A 20,839-nucleotide genomic window follows, 5' to 3' on the forward strand; every position below is an offset into this window, starting at 1 on the left:
GGAGATCTTTTTTGTGATCCCAGCAATGTAGGGTAAAGTGATGGTTTTGAAAGGCTCCTCAAGAGGGTTCTTCTTCATGGTTTGAGTGATAGCTTTGCGGATTGTATAGTCGGAGTAACCATTAGCCCTAAGAGCTTGGTGTACGTGCTTGAGTTCACTGCTTATGTGTTCCTGGTCGGATATGCATTGGGCTCTATGATACAGAGTCTTGATGAGAGAATTCTTCTGTGATGGATGGTGGTGGGAATCCGGTTTCAGATAAGCATCCGTATGGGTAGCTTTCCTGTAGACAGAGTGGCTCATTGAACCATCAGGTCTCTTTTTAATTAGGACATCCAAAAAAGGTATCTTGCCATCTATTTCGACTTCCATGGTAAATCTGATGGCTGGGTGTATGGAATTGATGTGGTAACTTCTTCTAATGCGAAACGAATTCTTTTCAAAACTAGCTTAGCTCTTATCTCAGAAAAAATCAGACTTATACGCACAGAACTAGATCAGTTAGACAAGACACTCTACAAATCACACTTATCATTGACGGCAATAATGTCCACATCGGATTGGGAACATGTAGACAATATGACTGCCTCTTCAGCTGCTACTATGTCGACCAAATGTAAGGAAAACCTGATTTCCAAATTTAACCTCCTCTTAAACAAAAGACCGGACCCACACACCAAAAAGTTAGACGTTAATAAAGTCGTAATTAATCGCAGTAACAGTTCTATTTCCGATGGTCTGAAATCCGTTTTAGCTAAAGGTCTAAACTTTGCAGTCACACCTAAACACATACCAGTTAATGATATAATTGCCCAAGTAGACGTTGCTCTCAGGGGCCTGGGTCACATCGCTGCAGACGTAGCAAGATCTGAAATCGCTGCAACCCTCAAAAACGCTAAGATGCCAGCTAGCAACCTCAGCAAAGATGAGCGTTTTGAATTATATAAATTAAAAAAGAGGAATGATATTGTAGTTCTCTCAGCTGACAAAGGCAATGCTACTGTTATCATGGATAAAATAGAATACAACAACAAAATTAAAGAATTACTCGACGATGGTAGTTATACAAAAATAAAAAGAGATCCCACCAACAGCCTCGTCACACAAACCAACAAAATAATTTCTGATTCAACCGCATTAATTGATCAATCTAAACAGTTTTCGTTGAAACCTTCTGCTGCCAGGCCACCAAGATTATACGGCTTACCAAAAATACATAAAGTTGATACACCTCTTCGTCCCATAGTCTCTACTATCAGCTCCCCCACCTACAAACTAGCTCGTTTTTTGTCTGAAATCCTGCGTCCTTTCACTGGAAAGACCACCTCTGCGGTACAAAATTCTACTCACCTGGTATCAACAATCAAGGGTATTTCCCTGTCCCCAGACGACCTGCTTGTCAGTTTTGATGTAGTTTCCTTATTCACCAAGGTTCCTGTACCTGACACCATTGCAATCATTGAAGACTTGGTTCATCAAGGACTAAACACTGAGGTACCCCCCCTGGTGAGACACTGTTTAACCAATACATACTTCACTTGGAATGGAACTTTCTACAAACAAACTGAGGGCACCCCAATGGGCTCCCCCCTTTCTCCAGTTATAGCTAACATTTTCATGGAGAAATTTGAGACTGACGCCATCCAGACTGCCACTCTGCGCCCAACCTTATGGAAGAGGTACGTGGATGACACTTTTGTCATCTGGCCACATGGCCGGCCTGCTCTAGACAAATTCTTCGACCACATCAATTCCATACACCCAGCCATCAGATTTACCATGGAAGTCGAAATAGATGGCAAGATACCTTTTTTGGATGTCCTAATTAAAAAGAGACCTGATGGTTCAATGAGCCACTCTGTCTACAGGAAAGCTACCCATACGGATGCTTATCTGAAACCGGATTCCCACCACCATCCATCACAGAAGAATTCTCTCATCAAGACTCTGTATCATAGAGCCCAATGCATATCCGACCAGGAACACATAAGCAGTGAACTCAAGCACGTACACCAAGCTCTTAGGGCTAATGGTTACTCCGACTATACAATCCGCAAAGCTATCACTCAAACCATGAAGAAGAACCCTCTTGAGGAGCCTTTCAAAACCATCACTTTACCCTACATTGCTGGGATCACAAAAAAGATCTCCAAAATCTTGAATAAACACAAGATCCAGGTCCGTTTCAACACATTACATAAAATCCGTGATCTGGTTCCGTCTGTAAAAGATGTGATTCCGGACATACAATACCCTGGTGTCTACAAACTAAGTTGCCTCTGTGGTAGTAGTTACATTGGAGAAACCAAACGCCATATCTCGGACCGCATTCGTGAACATAAAGCAGACCTTAAACACGGTAGGACCAACACCTCGGCCGTAGCAGATCATTGTTCTAATTCAGTAGGCTCACATGCCATTGACTTTTCCAAGACGGAGGTTCTCTGTAAGCCATCTGGCTTCCATGAGAGATTCGTTCATGAGGCTATCCACATATACAAACACAGAGACAATTTCAACCGAGAAGATGGATTCTATCTTAGCAATCATTGGAAAGATTTGATAAATCATTTCAGTTCTTGATTGATTGTTCACGCTTACAGTGCCTTTCAGACAGCATACATAAAAACAAATTTCGTCTCCCCCCTCCTCTTTTCAAAAAATAGATGGACTAGTCCTGGCAAACTGCCATCGTTGCGCGTGACGCAAACGTTATTTTTATATATATAAATAAATATGCCGTTTTCAAAATAAATTTATGCAAACCGACACACCTGATGATGACCGTTTGAGTTATGGTCGAAACGTCGTGAGAATTTTTTATTGTTTTATATATATTTTGTTATTTTGTTGTTTCTCTTCAACGTGACTTTACCGAAAAAACTAAGAATATGGTAGAACAGTCAAGAACCCAGAGGAAACCCACACATAGAACAGGCGGGAAGAAAACAACTTGCAAATGCTGCGCAAGAAAAGCACCCGAGTCAGGAATCGAACCCAGGCGCCTTTTTTCTGCGAGGCAAAGAGCGTTACCAGTTTAACACGTCGTAGGCTTTCGTGTCCAATATTATCCATCCATAAAAAAGTGTTTTTGGGTTCGATCGCGTAAATATAAATGTCGTTAAACCCGCCACCACCACCACCACCCAACACAGCCTATTAGTAAGGTTTGTCAGGTAAACAAAACGTGCCAATTTGTTACTAGTTCAGCACTGACCGGTTGTGTGTTGGAGAGTAAATTCACTGCAACATTTACATTTCGAGCACCGTGGCGTTTTGCCGGTAATAACAACCAGCATCATCAGCGACAGCCAGTTGTGGAGAAATCCTCCTGTTTCAGATGATCTTAAATACCACTGCGCCACCCTGCCACTGTTCAAATAAACCTAATGGTAGGTTTATTTGAACAGTGAGAGACAGAATAACAACACAAAACTCCAGAAAAAACGCATGTCAAAAATGTTATACATTGATTTGCATTTTAATGAGGGAAATAAGTATTTGACCCCTCTGCAAAACATGACTTAGTACTTGGTGGCAAAACCCTTGTTGGCAATCACAGAAGTCAGACGTTTCTTGTAGTTGGCCACCAGGGTTGCACACATCTCAGGAGGGATTTTGTCCCACTCCTCTTTGCAGATCTTCTCCAAGTCATTAAGGTTTCGAGGCTGACGTTTGGCAGCATCGAACCTTCAGCTCTGGAGACTGGCTAGGCCACTCCAGGACGATGTGCTTCTTCTTGAGCCACTCCTTTGTTGCTTTGGCCGTGTGTTTTGGGTCATTGTCATGCTGGAATACCAATCTACGACCCATTTTAAATGCCCTGGCTGAGGGAAGGAGGTTCTCACCCAAGATTTGGCGGTACATGGCCCCGTCAATCGTCCCTTTGATACGGTGAAGTTGTCCTGTCCCCTTAGCAGAAAAACACCCCCAAAACATGTTTCCACCTCCATGTTTGACGGTGGGGATGGTGTTCTTGGGGTCATAGGCAGCATTCCTCCTCCTCCAAACACGGCGAGTTGAGTTGATGCCAAAGAGCTCCATTTTGGTCTCATCTGACCACAACACTTTCACCCAGTTGTCCTCTGAATCATTCAGATGCTCATTGGCAAACTTCAGACGGGCATGTATGTGCTTTCTTGAGCAGGGGGACCTTGCGGGCACTGCAGGATTTCAGTCCTTCACGGCGTAGTGTGCTACCAATTGTTTTCCTGGTGACTATGGTCCCAGCTGCCTTGAGATCATTGAAAATATCCTCCCGTGTAGTTCTGAGTTGATTCCTCACCGTTCTCGTGATCATTGCAACTCCACGAGGTGAAATCTTGCATGGAGCCCCAGGCCGAGGGAGATTGACAGTTCTTTTGTGTCTCTTACATTTGCGAATAATCGCACCAACTGTTGTCACCTTCTCACCAAGCTGCTTGGCAATGGTCTCGTAGCCCATTACAGCCTTGAGTAGGTCTACAATCTTGTCCCTGATATCCTTGGAGAGCTCTTTGGTCTTGGCCATGGTGGAGAGTTTGGAATCTGATTGATTGCTTCTGTGGACAGGTGTCTTTTATACAGGTAACAAGCTGAGATTAGGAGCACTCCCTTTAAGAGTGTGCTCCTAATCTCAGCTCGTTACCTGTATAAAAGACACCTGGGAGCCAGAAATCTTTCTGATTGAGAGGGGGTCAAATACTTATTTCCCTCATTAAAATGCAAATCAATTTATAACATTTTTGACATGCGTTTTTCTGGATTTTCTTGTTATTCTGTCTCTCACTGTTCAAATAAACCTACCATTACAATTATAGACTGATAATTTGTCAGTGGGTAAACGTACAAAATCAGCAGGGGATCAAATACTTTTTTCCCTCACTGTACAGGGGGAAATATGCATCTTGTAATCAATCCGGAGATTACGAAATATAACTTTAAAAAAATTCCCCGAACGCAATCATTTCACTCAATAGAAGACATCCTCGGTATGTGTTTAACAATTTTTTTTTTATTTAAGAGCACAGCGATTTTGAAAAAAAATCGGGCTTAGACAGCAACTGATGGAATAAACTCTGTTCAGAGAATGATAACTTATTTTTAAATGGGAACAAACGAACATCAACCCAGGCTTCCATTTTCCAAATTCGCAAATGATATAAAGCAATTGTCTCGATTGTCAGAGGCAAAATAGTTTTCTTTGCTGGTTCAAATGCCTAATTTAAGTTGATACTTTTCACAAACTCTTATTTTCCCAACAGGCAAATGCTAATGCTTGTTATGCAATTACAAATGCATTTTTAGATGCCGAGTGCCATTTTACAAAACCAAACCTGCTAAGTTAACAACACCAGGTATTGCTAAGATAATTTTAAGGTCGAGCTGAAGTTGACATGATACGTGGAATTTGTCGGCGTTAATGAAATCCGGGCTGAATCTCGCAAAACACCAAATAAAAATAATGGGAATGGAGTCGGTTTCTCTGCCAATGGATTGGACAGGCAAGCAACCAATGGTCTCTCATACAGTGGGGGGACCACTCACTGTGCAACACCAAGCCCTCTAAATCTTCCCGTGGGCAGCAGCCTCATTAGAACTGAGAGGGGGGGATGTGGAGGCGCTGAGTGAGAGGGAAGAATGAAAGGACAATGTAACACTGGATTTTTTTGGCGGGTTTTGAAAAAAATAAATTATGAATGATTATACGGCTATGGGAGTTTCATGTTACAGGCTCTGCCCATTCATCAGGAGGGTGAGAGGGATGGAGGCGCACTGGGGCTGTGGGGGACATGCGTGACCCAAGTTTTCGAGTTAGGGCTACATTTTAAAAGTCGGGGCTTTAGATGGTTGGTTGGGTCACCTCACCGGCTGGATGCGAATGACAGCTCGTCAGTAGCCTGAGAGCATCCCACAAGCGGTCAAGGTGTCTATGTATTGAGTAGTCGTTTATTAAAACTTGCTCATCCAGGAAAAGCCTCACCGAGTTTCACTTTTACGGGTGGATCCTGTCAATTGTTCATAACAGGGGGGGGGGGGGGGTGATTGCTATGTGCACTTCTAATTTAATACAGACTCTGCCCAACCGGCAATGGAGGATGCCTCCACAAATCTGGCTATCGCCTGATGATGCCGGTTGTAATTATTGGCAAAACGTCATACTCGGATTGTAAATGTTGTGGACTTGCTCTACAACACCGGTTAGTGCTGTACTCGTAACGAATTGGCATATTCTGTTAACATGACAAACCTTACTAATTGGCTGTGTCGGGTGGTGGCGGGTTTAACGACACATTTATATTTACGCGATCTAACCCAAAAAAACTAGTATCATAGATATTGGTCGCGAAAGCCTACTACATGTTAATCCAATTTTCATAATTTGAGGTTCATTTTTTTTTCTTCAAATTTGGACCATGACATTGGCCACACAATGGCCTTCTCTTGCTAGCGATGTCACGGGATCTTTAACGTCCGCTGCGAAGCAGACGGCGCGTTGACACATTGCTTTTATGATTGTCACATCCGCTGGTTTTTAAAACGTGAACCTCTGCACCAAACGCGCTGCCGGCGAGCCACGTCACCACCCAGGGAATCCTGGGTGAGGATGCCCGCTTGGTCAAAGTAAGTGGGGTGTTGCGTGCGACTGGAGCGTGCGAGCGAGTGTGCATCACCATTCTTGTGTGTGTGTGGGGATTAAAACCACCTGGGATGTTTTCTATCAAGTCCAGGCTTTAACAACACAATAATGTACACTGTGTGCATGATAAGCTCTCAGACTTAAGCTATCAGGTGAGCTAGTGGGTGACAGATTCAGTGATTAAGCAGGTGGGTGAGAGTGGGTGATGGTGAATGTACACACACACACACCTAGTACATATGCCAGCTGTGCGTACGTATGCCAGCTGTGTGTACGTATGCCAGCCGTGTGTACGTATGATAGGTGTGTATGTATGCTAGGTGTGTACGTATGCTAGGTGTGTGTACGTATGCTAGGTGTGTGTACGTATGCCAGCCTTGTGTACGTATGCCAGCCGTGTGTACGTATGCGAGGTTTGTACGTATGCTAGGTGTGTGTACGTATGCTAGGTGTGTGTACGTATGCTAGGTGTGTGTACGTATGCTAGGTGTGTACGTATGCTAGGTGTGTGTACGTATGCTTGGTGTGTGTACATATGCTAAGTGTGTGTACGTAAACTAGGTGTGTGTACGTATGCCAGTCGTGTGTACGTATGCCAGCCGTGTGTACGTATGCCAGCCGTGTGTACGTATGCTAGGTGTGTGTACGTATGCCAGCCGTGTGTACGTATGCTAGGTGTGTGTATATATGCCAGCCATGTGTACGTATGCGAGATGTGTACGTATGCTAGGTGTGTGTACGTATGCCAGCCTTGTGTACGTATGCTAGGTGTGTGTACGTATGCTAGGTGTGTGTATGTATGCTAGGTGTGTCTACATATGCGAGGTGTGTACGTATGCTAGGTGTGTGTACGTATGCTAGGTGTGTGTACGTACGCTAGGTGTGTGTACGTACGCTAGGTGTGTGTACGTACGCTAGGTGTGTGTACGTACGCTAGGTGTGTGTACGTACGCTAGGTGTGTGTACGTACGCTAGGTGTGTGTACGTACGCTAGGTGTGTGTACGTACGCTAGGTGTGTGTACGTACGTTAGGTGTGTGTACGTACGCTAGGTGTGTGTACGTACGCTAGGTGTGTGTACGTACGCTAGGTGTGTGTACGTACGCTAGGTGTGTGTACGTACGCTAGGTGTGTGTACGTACGCTAGGTGTGTGTACGTACGCTAGGTGTGTGTACGTATGCTAGGTGTGTGTACGTACGCTAGGTGTGTGTACGTACGCTAGGTGTGTACGTATGCTAGGTGTGTGTACGTACGCTAGGTGTGTACGTATGCTAGGTGCGAGTGCTGGCAGCCATGTGGGCGGTGTTGAGCGCTGGCCATGGCTGCGTCGTCGCCGTCACCCATCTCAGGCGGCCTCCTCCTCGCCCTCCTCCTCGAACTCTCCCTCCTCCTCGGCCGTGGCGTCCTGGTACTGCTGGTACTCGGAGACGAGGTCGTTCATGTTGCTCTCCGCCTCGGTGAACTCCATCTCGTCCATGCCCTCGCCCGTGTACCAGTGCAGGAAGGCTTTGCGGCGGAACATGGCCGTGAACTGCTCGGAGATTCGCTTGAACAGCTCCTGCACACGCAAAAGGGGGTGGGGGTGGGGGGGGAGATGCGGGGAGACACGCGGAGAGACATGAAGACAATCAGACACGTGGACTTTGCAGGACACGAAGAGGAAACGCAGTGAGGCATGGTGATCATCAATATCATCAAGATCTATGGGCAGATAACCCGTAGTAGGTGTGTCCACTGCACATTTGATAATTCGTTTCCACTTTCCTCTGTCTTGAAGTGCCAATATGCTCAAGTAGTGTCCATTCTAGTAGTGTATTGTATAGAAGCAGTGATATATGGGGAGACAGGAGACAGGGGGAGATATATTAAGACAGTCAGACACAGTGAGGCATGGCGATACACCTCAAGAGAGCCTTACAGAGTCTCAAGACGGATTTTCAGGAGGGCCCTGCCAAGTTTTTGCAGTAGGAGGTGATGTGACGATTGAGTCATTTGCAGGTAATATTTCAGCACTGGGATGTTTGGCCGATACCAGTTACATTGAATTTTTTTTGTTTCAATATGGGAAAAAAATAGATGAACCAAGAGGAAACGCATGCAAAACGGTGGGAGAATGTTGGCAGAATGTTGTCCCATACGGGAATCAAACCTAACAGTGACAGCACTGCACCACCTTGTTACACTTCCCTTCTCTACTCTCCCTTGCTGCTCTCCTTTCCCCCCCCTGGTCCCCCCCCCCGTCCCCCCCTTCGTCATCCTCCCTCGTCCCCCCACCTCGTCCCCCCACCTCGTCCCCCTCCTCCCTGCCCTCATCTCACCTGGATGGCCGTGCTGTTGCCGATGAAGGTGGCCGACATCTTGAGGCCGCGGGGCGGGATGTCGCACACGGCCGTCTTCACGTTGTTGGGGATCCACTCGACGAAGTAGCTGCTGTTCTTGTTCTGCACGTTCAGCATCTGCTCGTCCACCTCCTTCATGGACATGCGGCCGCGGAAGATGGCGGCCACCGTGAGGTAGCGGCCGTGCCGCGGGTCGCACGCCGCCATCATGTTCTTGGCGTCGAACATCTGCTGGGTGAGCTCGGGCACGGTGAGCGCGCGGTACTGCTGCGAGCCGCGGCTGGTGAGCGGCGCGAAGCCCGGCATGAAGAAGTGCAGGCGCGGGAAGGGCACCATGTTGACGGCGAGCTTGCGCAGGTCGGCGTTGAGCTGGCCCGGGAAGCGCAGGCAGGTGGTGACGCCGCTCATGGTGGCCGACACCAGGTGGTTCAGGTCGCCGTACGTGGGCGTCGTGAGCTTGAGGGTGCGGAAGCAGATGTCGTAGAGGGCCTCGTTGTCGATGCAGTACGTCTCGTCCGTGTTCTCCACCAGCTGGTGCACCGACAGCGTCGCGTTGTACGGCTCCACCACCGTGTCCGACACCTGCGCGGGGGGGAATGGAGTGGGAGATTGAGGGGACGAGCGAGCGGGCTTGGTGAGGGTCCGGGTGAGTGGGTGGGTGGGTGGACAAGTCTGTGGATGCGGGAGCTCTCGGCCAAGGAGCGAGAGGCAGTGTTGGTGCTCGTGTCAAGTCGAGCATCAGGGCTACTTCTGTAGTCTCCTCATCCTCCATCTATTCCCCTGGTGACCCTCACCTTGAGAGCACCACACTCAATGTGTTCATCATGCGGCCGGGGTGATTACCAGTGTTGCCATCATGGCTAGCCCCGCGGCCCTCTGGAACCTGCGGCCCTCTGGAACCCGCGGCCCTCTGAATATACTCTCCTGGTGCCCCTCACCTTGGAGGACACCACACTGAAGGTGTTCATGATGCGGTCAGGGTTATAGTACCGGTACTATAGTACGATAGTCCTAATACTTGTACTATTGTACTAGTCGTCTTACCTTGGGGGAAGGCACCACACTGAAGGTGTTCATGATGCGGTCGGGGTACTCCTCGCGGATCTTGCTGATGAGCAGGGTGCCCATGCCCGAGCCGGTGCCCCCGCCCAGCGAGTGCGTCAGCTGGAAGCCCTGCAGGCAGTCGCAGCTCTCCGCCTCCTTGCGCACCACGTCCAGCACCGAGTCCACCAGCTCCGCTCCCTCCGTGTAGTGGCCCTTGGCCCAGTTGTTACCCGCACCGCTCTGGCCTGGGATGGTCAGCAATAACGGATAGGATAGACAAGGAGTCAGTGAGACAGGCAGTCAAGCAGGGAGGGAGCCAGACAGGGAGGCAAAGAGGGATACAGAGACAGGCAGAGACAGACAGTATAGCAGACATGCCGATAGTTGGGAAGGGTGAGAAAGATGAACAGATGAGAGAGGGTGGATTTCCTGGAGAAATCCGATGAGCCATGAAGCTCTTTTCACAGATGTCCAGGAGGTGTTAGACTAACAATAAGTCCAATATAATATCTACGTCTCAAAGTTTCAGTGTGTGTGATCCTAATTGAGCAATATGTAGGTACATTTTCAGCATTGGGATGTTTGGCAAAAGCCATTATTCATCGTGTTTTTTTTCATATTTTGGCTATGAAAGCTAACCGGACACACACGGAGACAGATACACATTCGTAGAAACAAACACACGCACACAAAGATCCCCCCATATAGCCGTAAGAGACTGTTGGGGAAATTGCTGGTAGCAAACACACACACTTATACTCATACACAGACATGCTCACTCACCAAAGACGAAGTTGTCTGGCCTGAATATCTGTCCGAAGGGGCCGGATCTCACCGAGTCCATCGTCCCAGGCTCAAGATCCACAAGGATGGCGCGAGGCACATACTTTCCCCCTGCACGAGAAAGAGAGACACAAAAACGAAACAATAGACTAAACAATTTTTTTTTATTTTACCAGGTGAGGCCCACTGAGCTATGTAGCTCTTTTTCAGTAGTGACCTGACTATCAAAATTGATAGCACAACAAGAAGTGGCTTATAATAGGGTTTTTCCCCTTTTTTCTGGCAACAAAAATAAAACCTTTTTACAAGGATTCATGTCTGCATTAACCACAATACCTGCAGTCAAAATGCAAACAAAAAACATTCTATGATAATATATGCATTGTCCTTGAAACTGATTGGTCTACACGAAGGGACGGGTTTCTTTTGAGCCTCGAACCCAATTGGTGCTCGACCAGATGACGCCAAAAACACAGACACAACTTCAACCGCGAGGATAGGTACAAACTGAGCAATCATTGGAAGGACGCTATTAACCAGGTAACTGACTGTGATGTTTCCATCCTACCTGCCTATGTCAGCTGTTATTTCTGACTCTGTGTGTGTCTCTTGCTCTATGCCTCACTCTTAGATATTGTAAAAAAGTTTCAGCTTTGTTGCCAGAAAAAAGTGGAAAAACCCTATCATTACATTTTGGTACTGGCAAAGGAGGTCTAATAATGTAGATGCTCACTCCGAGCCCTCATTACTTTGATAGTGCACTGTCTTTGAGCTGTACGCCTTTTGGCGTCATCTGGTCGAGCACCAATTGGGTCGAGGCTCAAAAAAAAGCCGTCTCTTGGTGTGGACCAATCAGTTTCAAGGACAATGCATATATTATCATAGTATGTGTTTTGTTTGCATTTTGACTGCAGGTATTGTGGTTAATGCAGACATGAATCCTTGTAAAAAGGTTTCAGTTTTGTTGCCAGAAAAAAGGGGAAAACCCTATTATTACATTTTGGAACTGGCAAAGGAGGTCTAATGAAGAAGTGGCTTACCAAGTGGAAATTTAGAGCAGCAGCCAAATACTCGAAACACATGATTCTAAATGTGGAGTGAAAAACTAGAGGACCCGGAGAGAAATCCACGTGACCACGGCCAGAGAGACACGCAAACTCCAAATATACAGCAGGTGTCAGGGTCTGGATCGAACTCACGACCTACCGTATACCAAGCGAGGTAGTTAACATCTCGCCACCACGGCACAAGATGGGGTTCTTCTCAACAGTGGCACAACAGTCGTGGCCTCCTATTCCAGCATGATCCACCAACCCCCCCCCCACACCTCCGAGCCAATGCCTGGCTTAAAGTGAAGAATTGTACCGCGGCCATTGCACCTGGTCAATTAGCTGAGTTGTAATTGTTATTATTATTCTACTTGTTTGCCCAGGAAAGCCACAATGTGTCTCAAAACGATTTCAGGAGGATCCTGCCAAGTTTTCCGGGTAGGGGGCAATGTTGCTGCTGTGTTTAATCCCAATTGATAAATTTTAGAATTGGGACGTTAGGTCAATACCAGTGACATTGTATGGGCTCTTTTAGCCTCAGGAGAAAACCAGGGAACCCGGAGCAAACTTACGCAGAACAGGGAAGACATACAAACTCCACATAGAAAGGCAACCAAGTCGGGAATGTCTGTATCCTGAACTTATTTTACACCATACGTAGCCAATCGGAGGTGTGGCGTAAGGACAACAAACTAAGCACAAAAAGCTCTAAAGAAATTACCTTTCAATCGAGTAGAGTGGGGTAATGTATAGTACAGTATATTGTAGTGTACAGTGCAGTGTGTGTAGTGCATAGTGTATGTTGAACTTCAGTCGCACTGTACGTACTTAACCATGCTTATTGGGGGTGTGGCGTATAGACAACCAACTAAACCCAAAAACCAGTTTTTAAAGAAATTAGTTTGTCAATCTAGATTATTTAAATGTGCCATAGCTCCCAGTGGCTTCCTAATATCGGAATGAAGAGCAGCTGTCACCACTGTACTGCCACCCCGACCATCCTGTACAGTGGAGATTTCAACAGGACCAAGGCCACGGTGGAGCAGACGGACCGAACACTAATCCGGATTACACTCCCGATCTAGAGGCGAGCGCACCTGCTGTGCCTTGGCTGTGCGTGGAATCTTGTGCCAGTGGTGGGCTGCAGGAGGTGGTACAGCAAGTAGGCAGCTGACAAGGCTAAAATGTGGGTCTGTAGGAGGATGCTGTTTACTCAGAAACCTACCTGCTCATAATATAGGTGGTTGGATTAGAGCGCGTAAACAATTGTTCTCAGTGCCCGAAGAATGATTGTTTAAGGGCACTTTATAAATTATAAATAAGCACGCAACTTTATCTATGATGAACGTTTGAGAGAGAGAGAACGAGGCGATTCGGTGTTGATTCCCAAAATCGATTCGGTGTTGATTCCCAAGATCGACTTGGCCCCCACCGACACGACTTTGCCATTCGTTTTGCGACGACGACAATTTCCTATTATCCCCGCATACACTATCATATCATAAATATAAATAAGCGCACAACTTTATCTATATATGATGAATGCTTGAGAGAGAGAACGAGGCGATTCGGTGTTGATTCCCAGAATCGATTTGGTGTTGATTCCCAGAATCGACTTGGCCCCCAACGACACGACTTTGCCATTTGTTTTGCTATGTTTTGCGACGACGACAATGTCCCATTATCCCCGCATACGCTATCATATCACTCTTATATAAGCACACAACTTTATCTGTGATGAACGCTGCACTTTCCGTTGTTTTCATGCAGGGGGAGCTGCAAACCTACACGCCCCCTGAATGAACGACAGAGGCGCAGGAACAGATGTTTGATTACGTTGGAATTTATCTGCAGACGGTGGTCTTCTCGCACGGCCAGCTCTATGTCGCCTTATCTAGATCCCGTAATCCCAAACAGGTGAAAGTCCGCATCGAACCGAACCCCCCAAGCAAGGCCATCTACTTAACGACGAGAGAAAATTCACCCGAAATGTCGTTTTCAATGAAGTCTTCCAGATGTAAAATGATATAGGCTTTTATGGAAGAAATAGAATTATCTAATTCAAAACATAATACAATTCAAAGATGCTTCATTTTAAAACTTCAAAACGAAGCATCGGGTGCTTGCGTGAATGCGTCGTTCGTGTGCAATTTTTTTGGGTGACTTTCCTGGCCGAAGGCCGTAAATGGTTGTGAGGGGCGCCATAGGCACCCCCGAACAACCCCTAGTTATACATGTGTTGTTAAACCCACCACCACCCAACAGCCAATTAGTAAGGTTGTCACAAACCCACAATATTTACCATCGCCGGTAATTACAACTAGCCTCATCAGGCGCCTGAGTTGCTGAACTAGTAACTAATTGGCATGTTTTGTTTACATGACAAACCTTACTAATTGGCTGTGACAGGTGATGGCGGGTTTAACGACACACATAGTCACGTGATCTAACCTAAAACACTTCTATTATGGATATTGGTAGCGAAATTCTACATGTTCAACTAACCTACTTGCTGTACTGCTATATACTGTCAACATGTATTTGCTAGGGCTAGGAAGTCATCCCTCACCTCGTGGCAAAAACTGCCACTCCCATCTCCCAATGGTCCATCAACCACAACCTCCAGATTAAAGATAATACAAGATAATACAAAGCATAGCTTTGCCGAATGAAGGCTTCCCCCACTCTTGTTGGTCAAGGGGATTCTTTGACCATACTTCACTGTGCCGGTCAGTGTAGGTTGGTTAAAGGTGGAACCCACCATCTTCTGGCCACAATGCAGCCCAGCAGCATGTCTGGGCATGTACTATTATTATTTTGATTATTCAGGAAACCTTGAGCCAGGAAAGCCCAATAACCTTTTTCAAGAGTTTTACAGCAGGAGGCAGTTATTTTTTTGGTTTAAGCCCAAATTATTCATTTGTTGGTAAATGTTTGAGCGTGAGCATGTTGTGGCCAATAGCAGTTACACCGTACGTGTTTTATTTGGTATGCGAGGAAACTGGAGAAACCTGAAGAAACCCATGCAGCACAAGAGAAGACACAAACTCCACAGAGAGGCACCCGAGTCAGGAATCGAACATAGGCGCTTTCTTGCTGTGAGGCACGAGTGTACCACCGCGCTACCACTCTGTGGCACCAGCACGGTTCATGAAGAGCGATTCATTGCTATCGCTACCGTATGGAGACTCACCCGACGCCTCGTTGTAGTAGACATTGATCCTCTCCAGCTGGAGGTCGCTGTCCCCATGGTACGTGCCCGTGGGGTCAATCCCGTGCTCGTCGCTGATCACCTCCCAGAACTATGCGACAGGGCAGAGGCAGAGGTGGCAACGGGCACCATCAGGAAAGGCGCAAAACGCCTGGTATCACGAGTGGCCCATGAGTAAATATGGTATTGGTGCAATCGTTCCCGAAAGCGCAACGCTATCGCGAAGATATGTGCTCTTGTTTCGCATAGTGCGAGCATGTGGATGTTGAACTTCTTTCGCATCGTATGCAGCCAACCATGCATTTTTTCAGCTATGGGAAGAAACCCATTCAGAGGAGGGGGGAGAACATAAACTCCTCTCACACTCTCTCGCAAACACTCAAACACCGCACACTGTAGCATGGCGGGGGGGGGGGGGGTGACCATGCAAACGGAGAAGGAACTCTGCTGCGAGGAGCAAATGCTACCACAGCACTTGCCTGCAGCCCCCCTTAACAAAGGTGAGCGTGGCCACAAGCTCACTGGAGAGCTCCTGCCACAAATTTTCCCACAAGAGCAGAGTGCTGCCCCCCTCCAACCCCTCCCCCCTTTAATCTGAGCTGCAGGATATAATCGCCCCTCAGCAGGTGCCGAGTGGATGAGGTCCTGGAAAAAACCCAGGGTGGCCTGGGGATGGGCGATACGGACCGTGGCTGTGGGTAGTTGCTGCATCCGCTGCAACATGGCCATTTAGCTGCTCACACGCATTAATCACAATACGCATCTTTTCCTTCATGAATACACTGTGCGCAAACGACTCAGAGGATGACACAGCTACTGGGAGACAAATGCCCCGCTTTTGCGTCACCGTAAGCCACACAGGGACAGCTGTCACAGGGGGTGTCCTTTCCAGTGTTTGAGATGTGATGCGAGTTGCACGTCGCGGGAAAAGTACTCCGAGATGCCATGGCATAAAAAGGGGGCAGCCCTATCAACAACTGATGACGGATCCACTGCTGTGTCATCCAGCAATGGATTAATTTGTTTCCATCCAGGGTGAAGGCATGAAAACTCTGCGTCGATGAGATGATGCAATTAACATTGCAATGAAACCAAATCAAACTTTGCTTCTCTTCCAGGATGAATTATTATAATTCTGCTCACCTACCCAGGAATGATTAACGGGGTCTCAAGTCTTCTTCGGGAGGACCTTGCCAAGTTTTTCGCAGTAGGGGGACGATGTTGCTGCTGTGTGACCCCAAATTACTCATTTGTAGGTCATTGTTCAGCATTGGGATGTTTGGCCAATATCATTGACACTTTGTGTGTGTGCGTGTTTAGCTATGGGAGGGAACTGGAGGACACGGAGGAAACCCATATGGCACAAGAAGAGAACGTACAAAGACTAAGATCCCTGTATAGTCTAAACAGACTGTTAGGGCAAGTGCTGTTAGTGAGCACCTACAAAGGCCGGCACGGCACACGAGGGGGTGGGTGGCCAACACCACGCCCGGCCACCTTTGTCTCCCTAGTCGCAATGTTTACTACACACCGCACCAGGTACTCATTTGAAGTCGAGTCGACCTAGGGGAGGCCCATGATCACCTCGGGTGCACGAGGAGTGTCAAGGCTCGCTGCTGGTCTATAGTTGTTATGTATTGTTTGTGGTTGTAACATTCTGACCCCGTGCCCATACTGGACACGTGAAAAAAGAGCTTCATAGCTCATCGGATTCCTCCTTCCATCTAAATGAACATTCCGATTCAGATTTTCTAAGCTTTTTTTCCTTCGGTACGATTTAAGTAAGGTGCGCAACTTCACCGTACTGGTACGGTGCGAAATTTTTTTTCAAAGGTACGGTGGGATATGTTTGGTTCAAGTGCGATAGGGGCCGTCCATAAATGACGTCACGCGCTTGTGGACGATTTTTGACCCCCTCCCCCATCGTCACACGGCGTCACAAAGTCAGACCCCCTCAAATATGACGTCACAAAGCTCTGGCCCCCCCCCAAAAAAATTAAACATGCTTCAAATCGCTTTAAACTATTGTTGTCATTGTAGTGCGTATTTAATGTGGCGCTGCACTCCGATGTTTTCGGAGAAAACATTTATTAAAAAGTCTATTTAATTCAGTAGAACGTGTTGTCCATATTTATTTAAAGTTGCGCATTTTGATGTGACGTCACATTTCTCAACCACTCCCCTCGTCACACATCGTCACAAATGTCTGACCCCCCCCCCCCCAGTTGCGTGACGTCATTTATGGACGGCCCCATATACGAAAAAAAGGATCGTACTGTTACCGTACTGCCTTGCCACGCTTGCCGCTCTGAGACGCAGAGGTGGCACCCGGGCCACGGCGGGGCGGCTGGAGGGGAAGCGGAAGGGTTTAATGGGGGGGGGGGGGGTGAATGTGAAGTGGGGGGTGGAACGGGGGGCGGAGAGGGGGGAAAGTGGTGGGGGCGAGGGGGGGGTGAAGCGGAGGAAGGGATGCAGCGGGGGGGGTGAAGGGGAGGGGTGAAGCGGGGGAGGGGGGTGAAGGGGGGCTGGAGGGGATGAAGGGGGGGGGATCTCCCGCTACCGCCCGTGCTCTGCCGCCGCCGTGCTCACTGCATAACGGGGCCGCATCTCGCTCCCGATTGGCTCGCTGAAATCTGGGCGCTGCCAGCCAATCAGAGACCGACGCCCCCCCCCCCACTCCCTTCGTCACGGCTGATACCGTCCACGCTAGCAGCAGCAACAACTCAAAAACGTATTCTTAGTTCTTTCGGTTTCAAGTTTTCATGTATTAGGTATAGCCCTGTGAGCCATGCGGCTCTTGAGCCGGGTGCAACCGCAACAAACAAAATATGAACAGAGAACATCTTAAAGCGACGACACGCAACAGAACCATCCTGGATAAACCAGCAAATCTTCCAGAAAAAAAAATCCCCACCGTATTACAACGTTGTGTACAAAAATCCCAGCGTGATGCAAGCCAAACAATAACAACCATAAGACAATTTAGATTAAACACGTAGGCTTTCGCGACCAATATTATTCATAATAAAGGTTTTTGGGTTAGATCGCTTTTATTTATAAATGTGTCGTAACCCTCCACCACCCGACACGGCCAATCAGCAAAAAAAAGTGTCACGATGACAAAAGACAAATAATTCACTACTTTAGCCCACCGGTGTGTTGAAGAGTGAATCCACAACATTTACAGTTTGAGTACGACGTTTCGCTGGTAAATACATCCAGCATCATCGGGCAATTCGCCAGAATCCATGCTGGATGTATTTACCAGCGAAACGTCGTACTCAAACTGTAAATGTGAATTCACTCTTCAACACACCGGTGGGCTAAAGTAGTGAATTATTTGTCTTTTGTCAACGTGACACTTTTTTTTGCTGATTGGCCGTGTTGGGTGGTGGAGGGTTACGACACATTTATAAATAAACGCGATCTAACCCAAAAACCTTTATTATGAATTTAGATTAAAGTTATCAGGCCAACTCCGCACTTCCGCAAGAAAAATGGCTTAACCATGTTTTCAAAATCACCAAAATAAAGCTGTAAAAACAATCTAACAACAGTAATCAAAGGAACTGCGATTCAAAATTAACAATAAACGATACACATAACATGTACGTAACGTTTTGATTTAAAGCTTTCGTGACTGCAGTAATTCATATTCTTAGTTTTTTCGGTAAAGTCACGTTGAAGGGAAACAACAAAATAATAAAATATATATAAAATAAAAAATTCTCACGACGTTTCGACCATAACTCAAACGGTCATCTTCAGGCGTGTTCGTTTGCATAAATTTATGCATAAATTTATGAGAATTTTTTATTGTTTTATATATATTTTATTATTTTGTTGTTTCCCTTCAACGTGACTTTACCGAAAAAACTAAGAATATGTACGTAACGGTCAACCTAGTGAATTGAGTCCTTGACATTAGCAGAGGTATCAAGATAGGAAATTTATTAGAACTATGGCCGTGGTAATAACTATCCATTATTGATGAGGAAGCCAATGAACGACAGAATGGCTGGCATGAATCAATGATCGTCGCAGCAATCAATTAAATTGCTTCGTGGTGGATCCATTGAGCTGGGTTTGGGGCAGGAATTAGGTGACCATAACAAAGAAAATTCTAACGTTTACCAAAAGGTATTTTGAACATGGCTGTGCTTGTGTTTCCAATACTGACCCACTGTCCATATAATCTCTCTCCGCCGTCTCCCAAAGTATCCCCTAGGAGGCTGTACATGCAGACCAAGCTGTACATTGTTGTGGTTTTCACACCTGATGACGGTTGCTTGTGTTGCAGTCGAAACGTCGTGAGAATTTTATTGTTTTATTATTTTTATTGTTTCCCTTCTACGTGGTGACTTTATGAATCCCTGCAGTCACGAAAGCTTTGAATCAAAATTTAACTCAAAAACGGTTTTACTTTTATTCATAATATTCTTATTCTTTGGTTCTTTTGGTAAAGTCACGTAGATAGACAAAAATGTAATAAAACAATTCACGTGATTATTTTTGTTACGATTATTTGCAATTTCGCGTATTTTTTTTTAGTTCGTGTTTTTTTACGATCTCCATGGACACTTGGGAGGCCGAATTCCGAGACTTCACAAATAATCGCTCAACTCATTGGTGTGACTTTCTAAGCAAATAAAAAGCCAACAAACGCTTCCGATACACCCTGGTCGAAAAAGGCCGTGACTTTTATTTTTAGCAGGTGATTAAAATATCAATTCGGTAGCAATGAGCAGTCGACACCACGCCTTCAATTCGAGCCGTTAACAGATTTTATTTGAGCATTATTCGCTGTTAAAAGCTGTGCCGGCGTAAACTTTATCGGCTTCATATTCTTAGCTCTTTCGGTAAAGTCACGTTGAAGGGAAACAATAAAATATTGTTTTATATATTGTTGTTTTATATATATAATTATTTTATTGTTTCCCTTCAACGTGACTTTACCGAAAGAGCTAAGAATATGAATTACTGCAGTCACGAAAGCTTTAAATTAAAATGTATCGGCTTCATTTGGCAAAATGACGATTCCTCGGGTCGTTGCAATATCACGTTACTTGCCAGCACTGGCAGGTGTTATTTATACCGCTTTGCCATCTCTGTCCAGCCATATGAATAACTTTTCATCTTAGCACATACATAATTGCGTTTTTTTCTACACAAACGTTCCGTGCTTAAAATGTACTTTATACAATGCGCTTACTGTCAGCGACGTTACACACACACACGTCACCTCTTCCATCTAAGTTTAATCTCTCGGGTTAAATAAAATACATTTATGTTCCCTGCCAGCGGTTCAGAATGCAAAGCTCCATCCACACTTTCAATTCTCACACAACCAAGGAGCAACAGCGATATTAGTCGGTGCGCTGTGTACACAAAAATGCCGTTTTACAAACAACAGTTTACCGACCTTCGCCCCGATCTGGTTGCCGCACTGGCCAGCCTGCAGGTGCACAATCTCGCGCATTTTGGTGAGTAACTTTAGCTTAAAAGAATGCTTGGAATGAGTTAACTTTGTTTGACCGCGCAGCCGCACCTCAGAAATCTCTTGAACTGGCCGGCACCGTGAAGCCCGCCACCTCTTTATAAACGGACCCTCTCACCCGAATCCCCGCGACCCCATTGGTTAAAGAAAAACTACCGTGACGTGACCGTCGATCGCCACGCTCCCATTGGGCGAGGCTCGCCGCGCTCGCCCTCCCACCCTGTGAATTCGGAAAACGCCAATGGGGCAAATATTTGCTCGCGTCCCAACACGCGCGACACCCAACACCCATTAAAC

The 20,839-nt window shown here is 46.5% G+C and overlaps 1 protein-coding gene across 4 annotated transcripts; it reads right to left on the reverse strand.

Annotated features, from left to right (window-relative positions):
• Window positions 1-4,973: 4,973 nt before the first annotated feature.
• LOC116958197 (tubulin beta-4B chain) lies at window positions 4,974-20,618 on the reverse strand. 4 transcript variants are annotated; one of them, XM_076055993.1, is made up of 7 exons: window positions 20,468-20,618; window positions 15,028-15,136; window positions 10,786-10,896; window positions 10,003-10,247; window positions 8,938-9,540; window positions 7,878-8,177; window positions 4,974-7,786 (listed from the first exon to the last, which is right to left on the reverse strand). In XM_076055993.1, the coding sequence occupies exons 1-6, from the start codon at window positions 20,522-20,524 to the stop codon at window positions 7,965-7,967; spliced, it is 1,338 nt and encodes a 445-aa protein (XP_075912108.1). In that variant the 5' UTR covers window positions 20,525-20,618; the 3' UTR covers window positions 4,974-7,786; window positions 7,878-7,964. The 4 variants fall into 4 exon arrangements, with proteins under 4 accessions (XP_075912108.1, XP_075912107.1, XP_075912106.1 ...); XM_076055992.1 differs by having other exon boundaries at window positions 4,974-7,805; XM_076055991.1 differs by having other exon boundaries at window positions 4,974-7,824.
• Between the last annotated feature and the right edge of the window lie 221 nt (window positions 20,619-20,839).

The sequence above is a fragment of the Petromyzon marinus genome, chromosome 74 (genome assembly GCF_048934315.1).
Source record: "Petromyzon marinus isolate PM22_M1 ecotype Great Lakes invasive population chromosome 74, UKy_Petmar_22M1.pri1.0, whole genome shotgun sequence".
Classification (NCBI taxonomy): Eukaryota; Metazoa; Chordata; class Hyperoartia; order Petromyzontiformes; family Petromyzontidae; genus Petromyzon; species Petromyzon marinus.

Coding starts and splice junctions, on each gene's coding strand:
- LOC116958197 (XM_076055993.1), bottom strand. CDS start 20,524: ATGCGCGAGATTGTGCACCTGCAGGCTGGCCAGTGCGGCAACCAGATC. Junction 15,137..20,467: donor GCAACCAGATCGGGGCGAAG/GTCGGTAAACTG, acceptor CCTGTCGCATAG/TTCTGGGAGGTGATCAGCGA. Junction 10,248..10,785: donor GCCAGACAACTTCGTCTTTG/GTGAGTGAGCAT, acceptor TGACCATCCCAG/GCCAGAGCGGTGCGGGTAAC.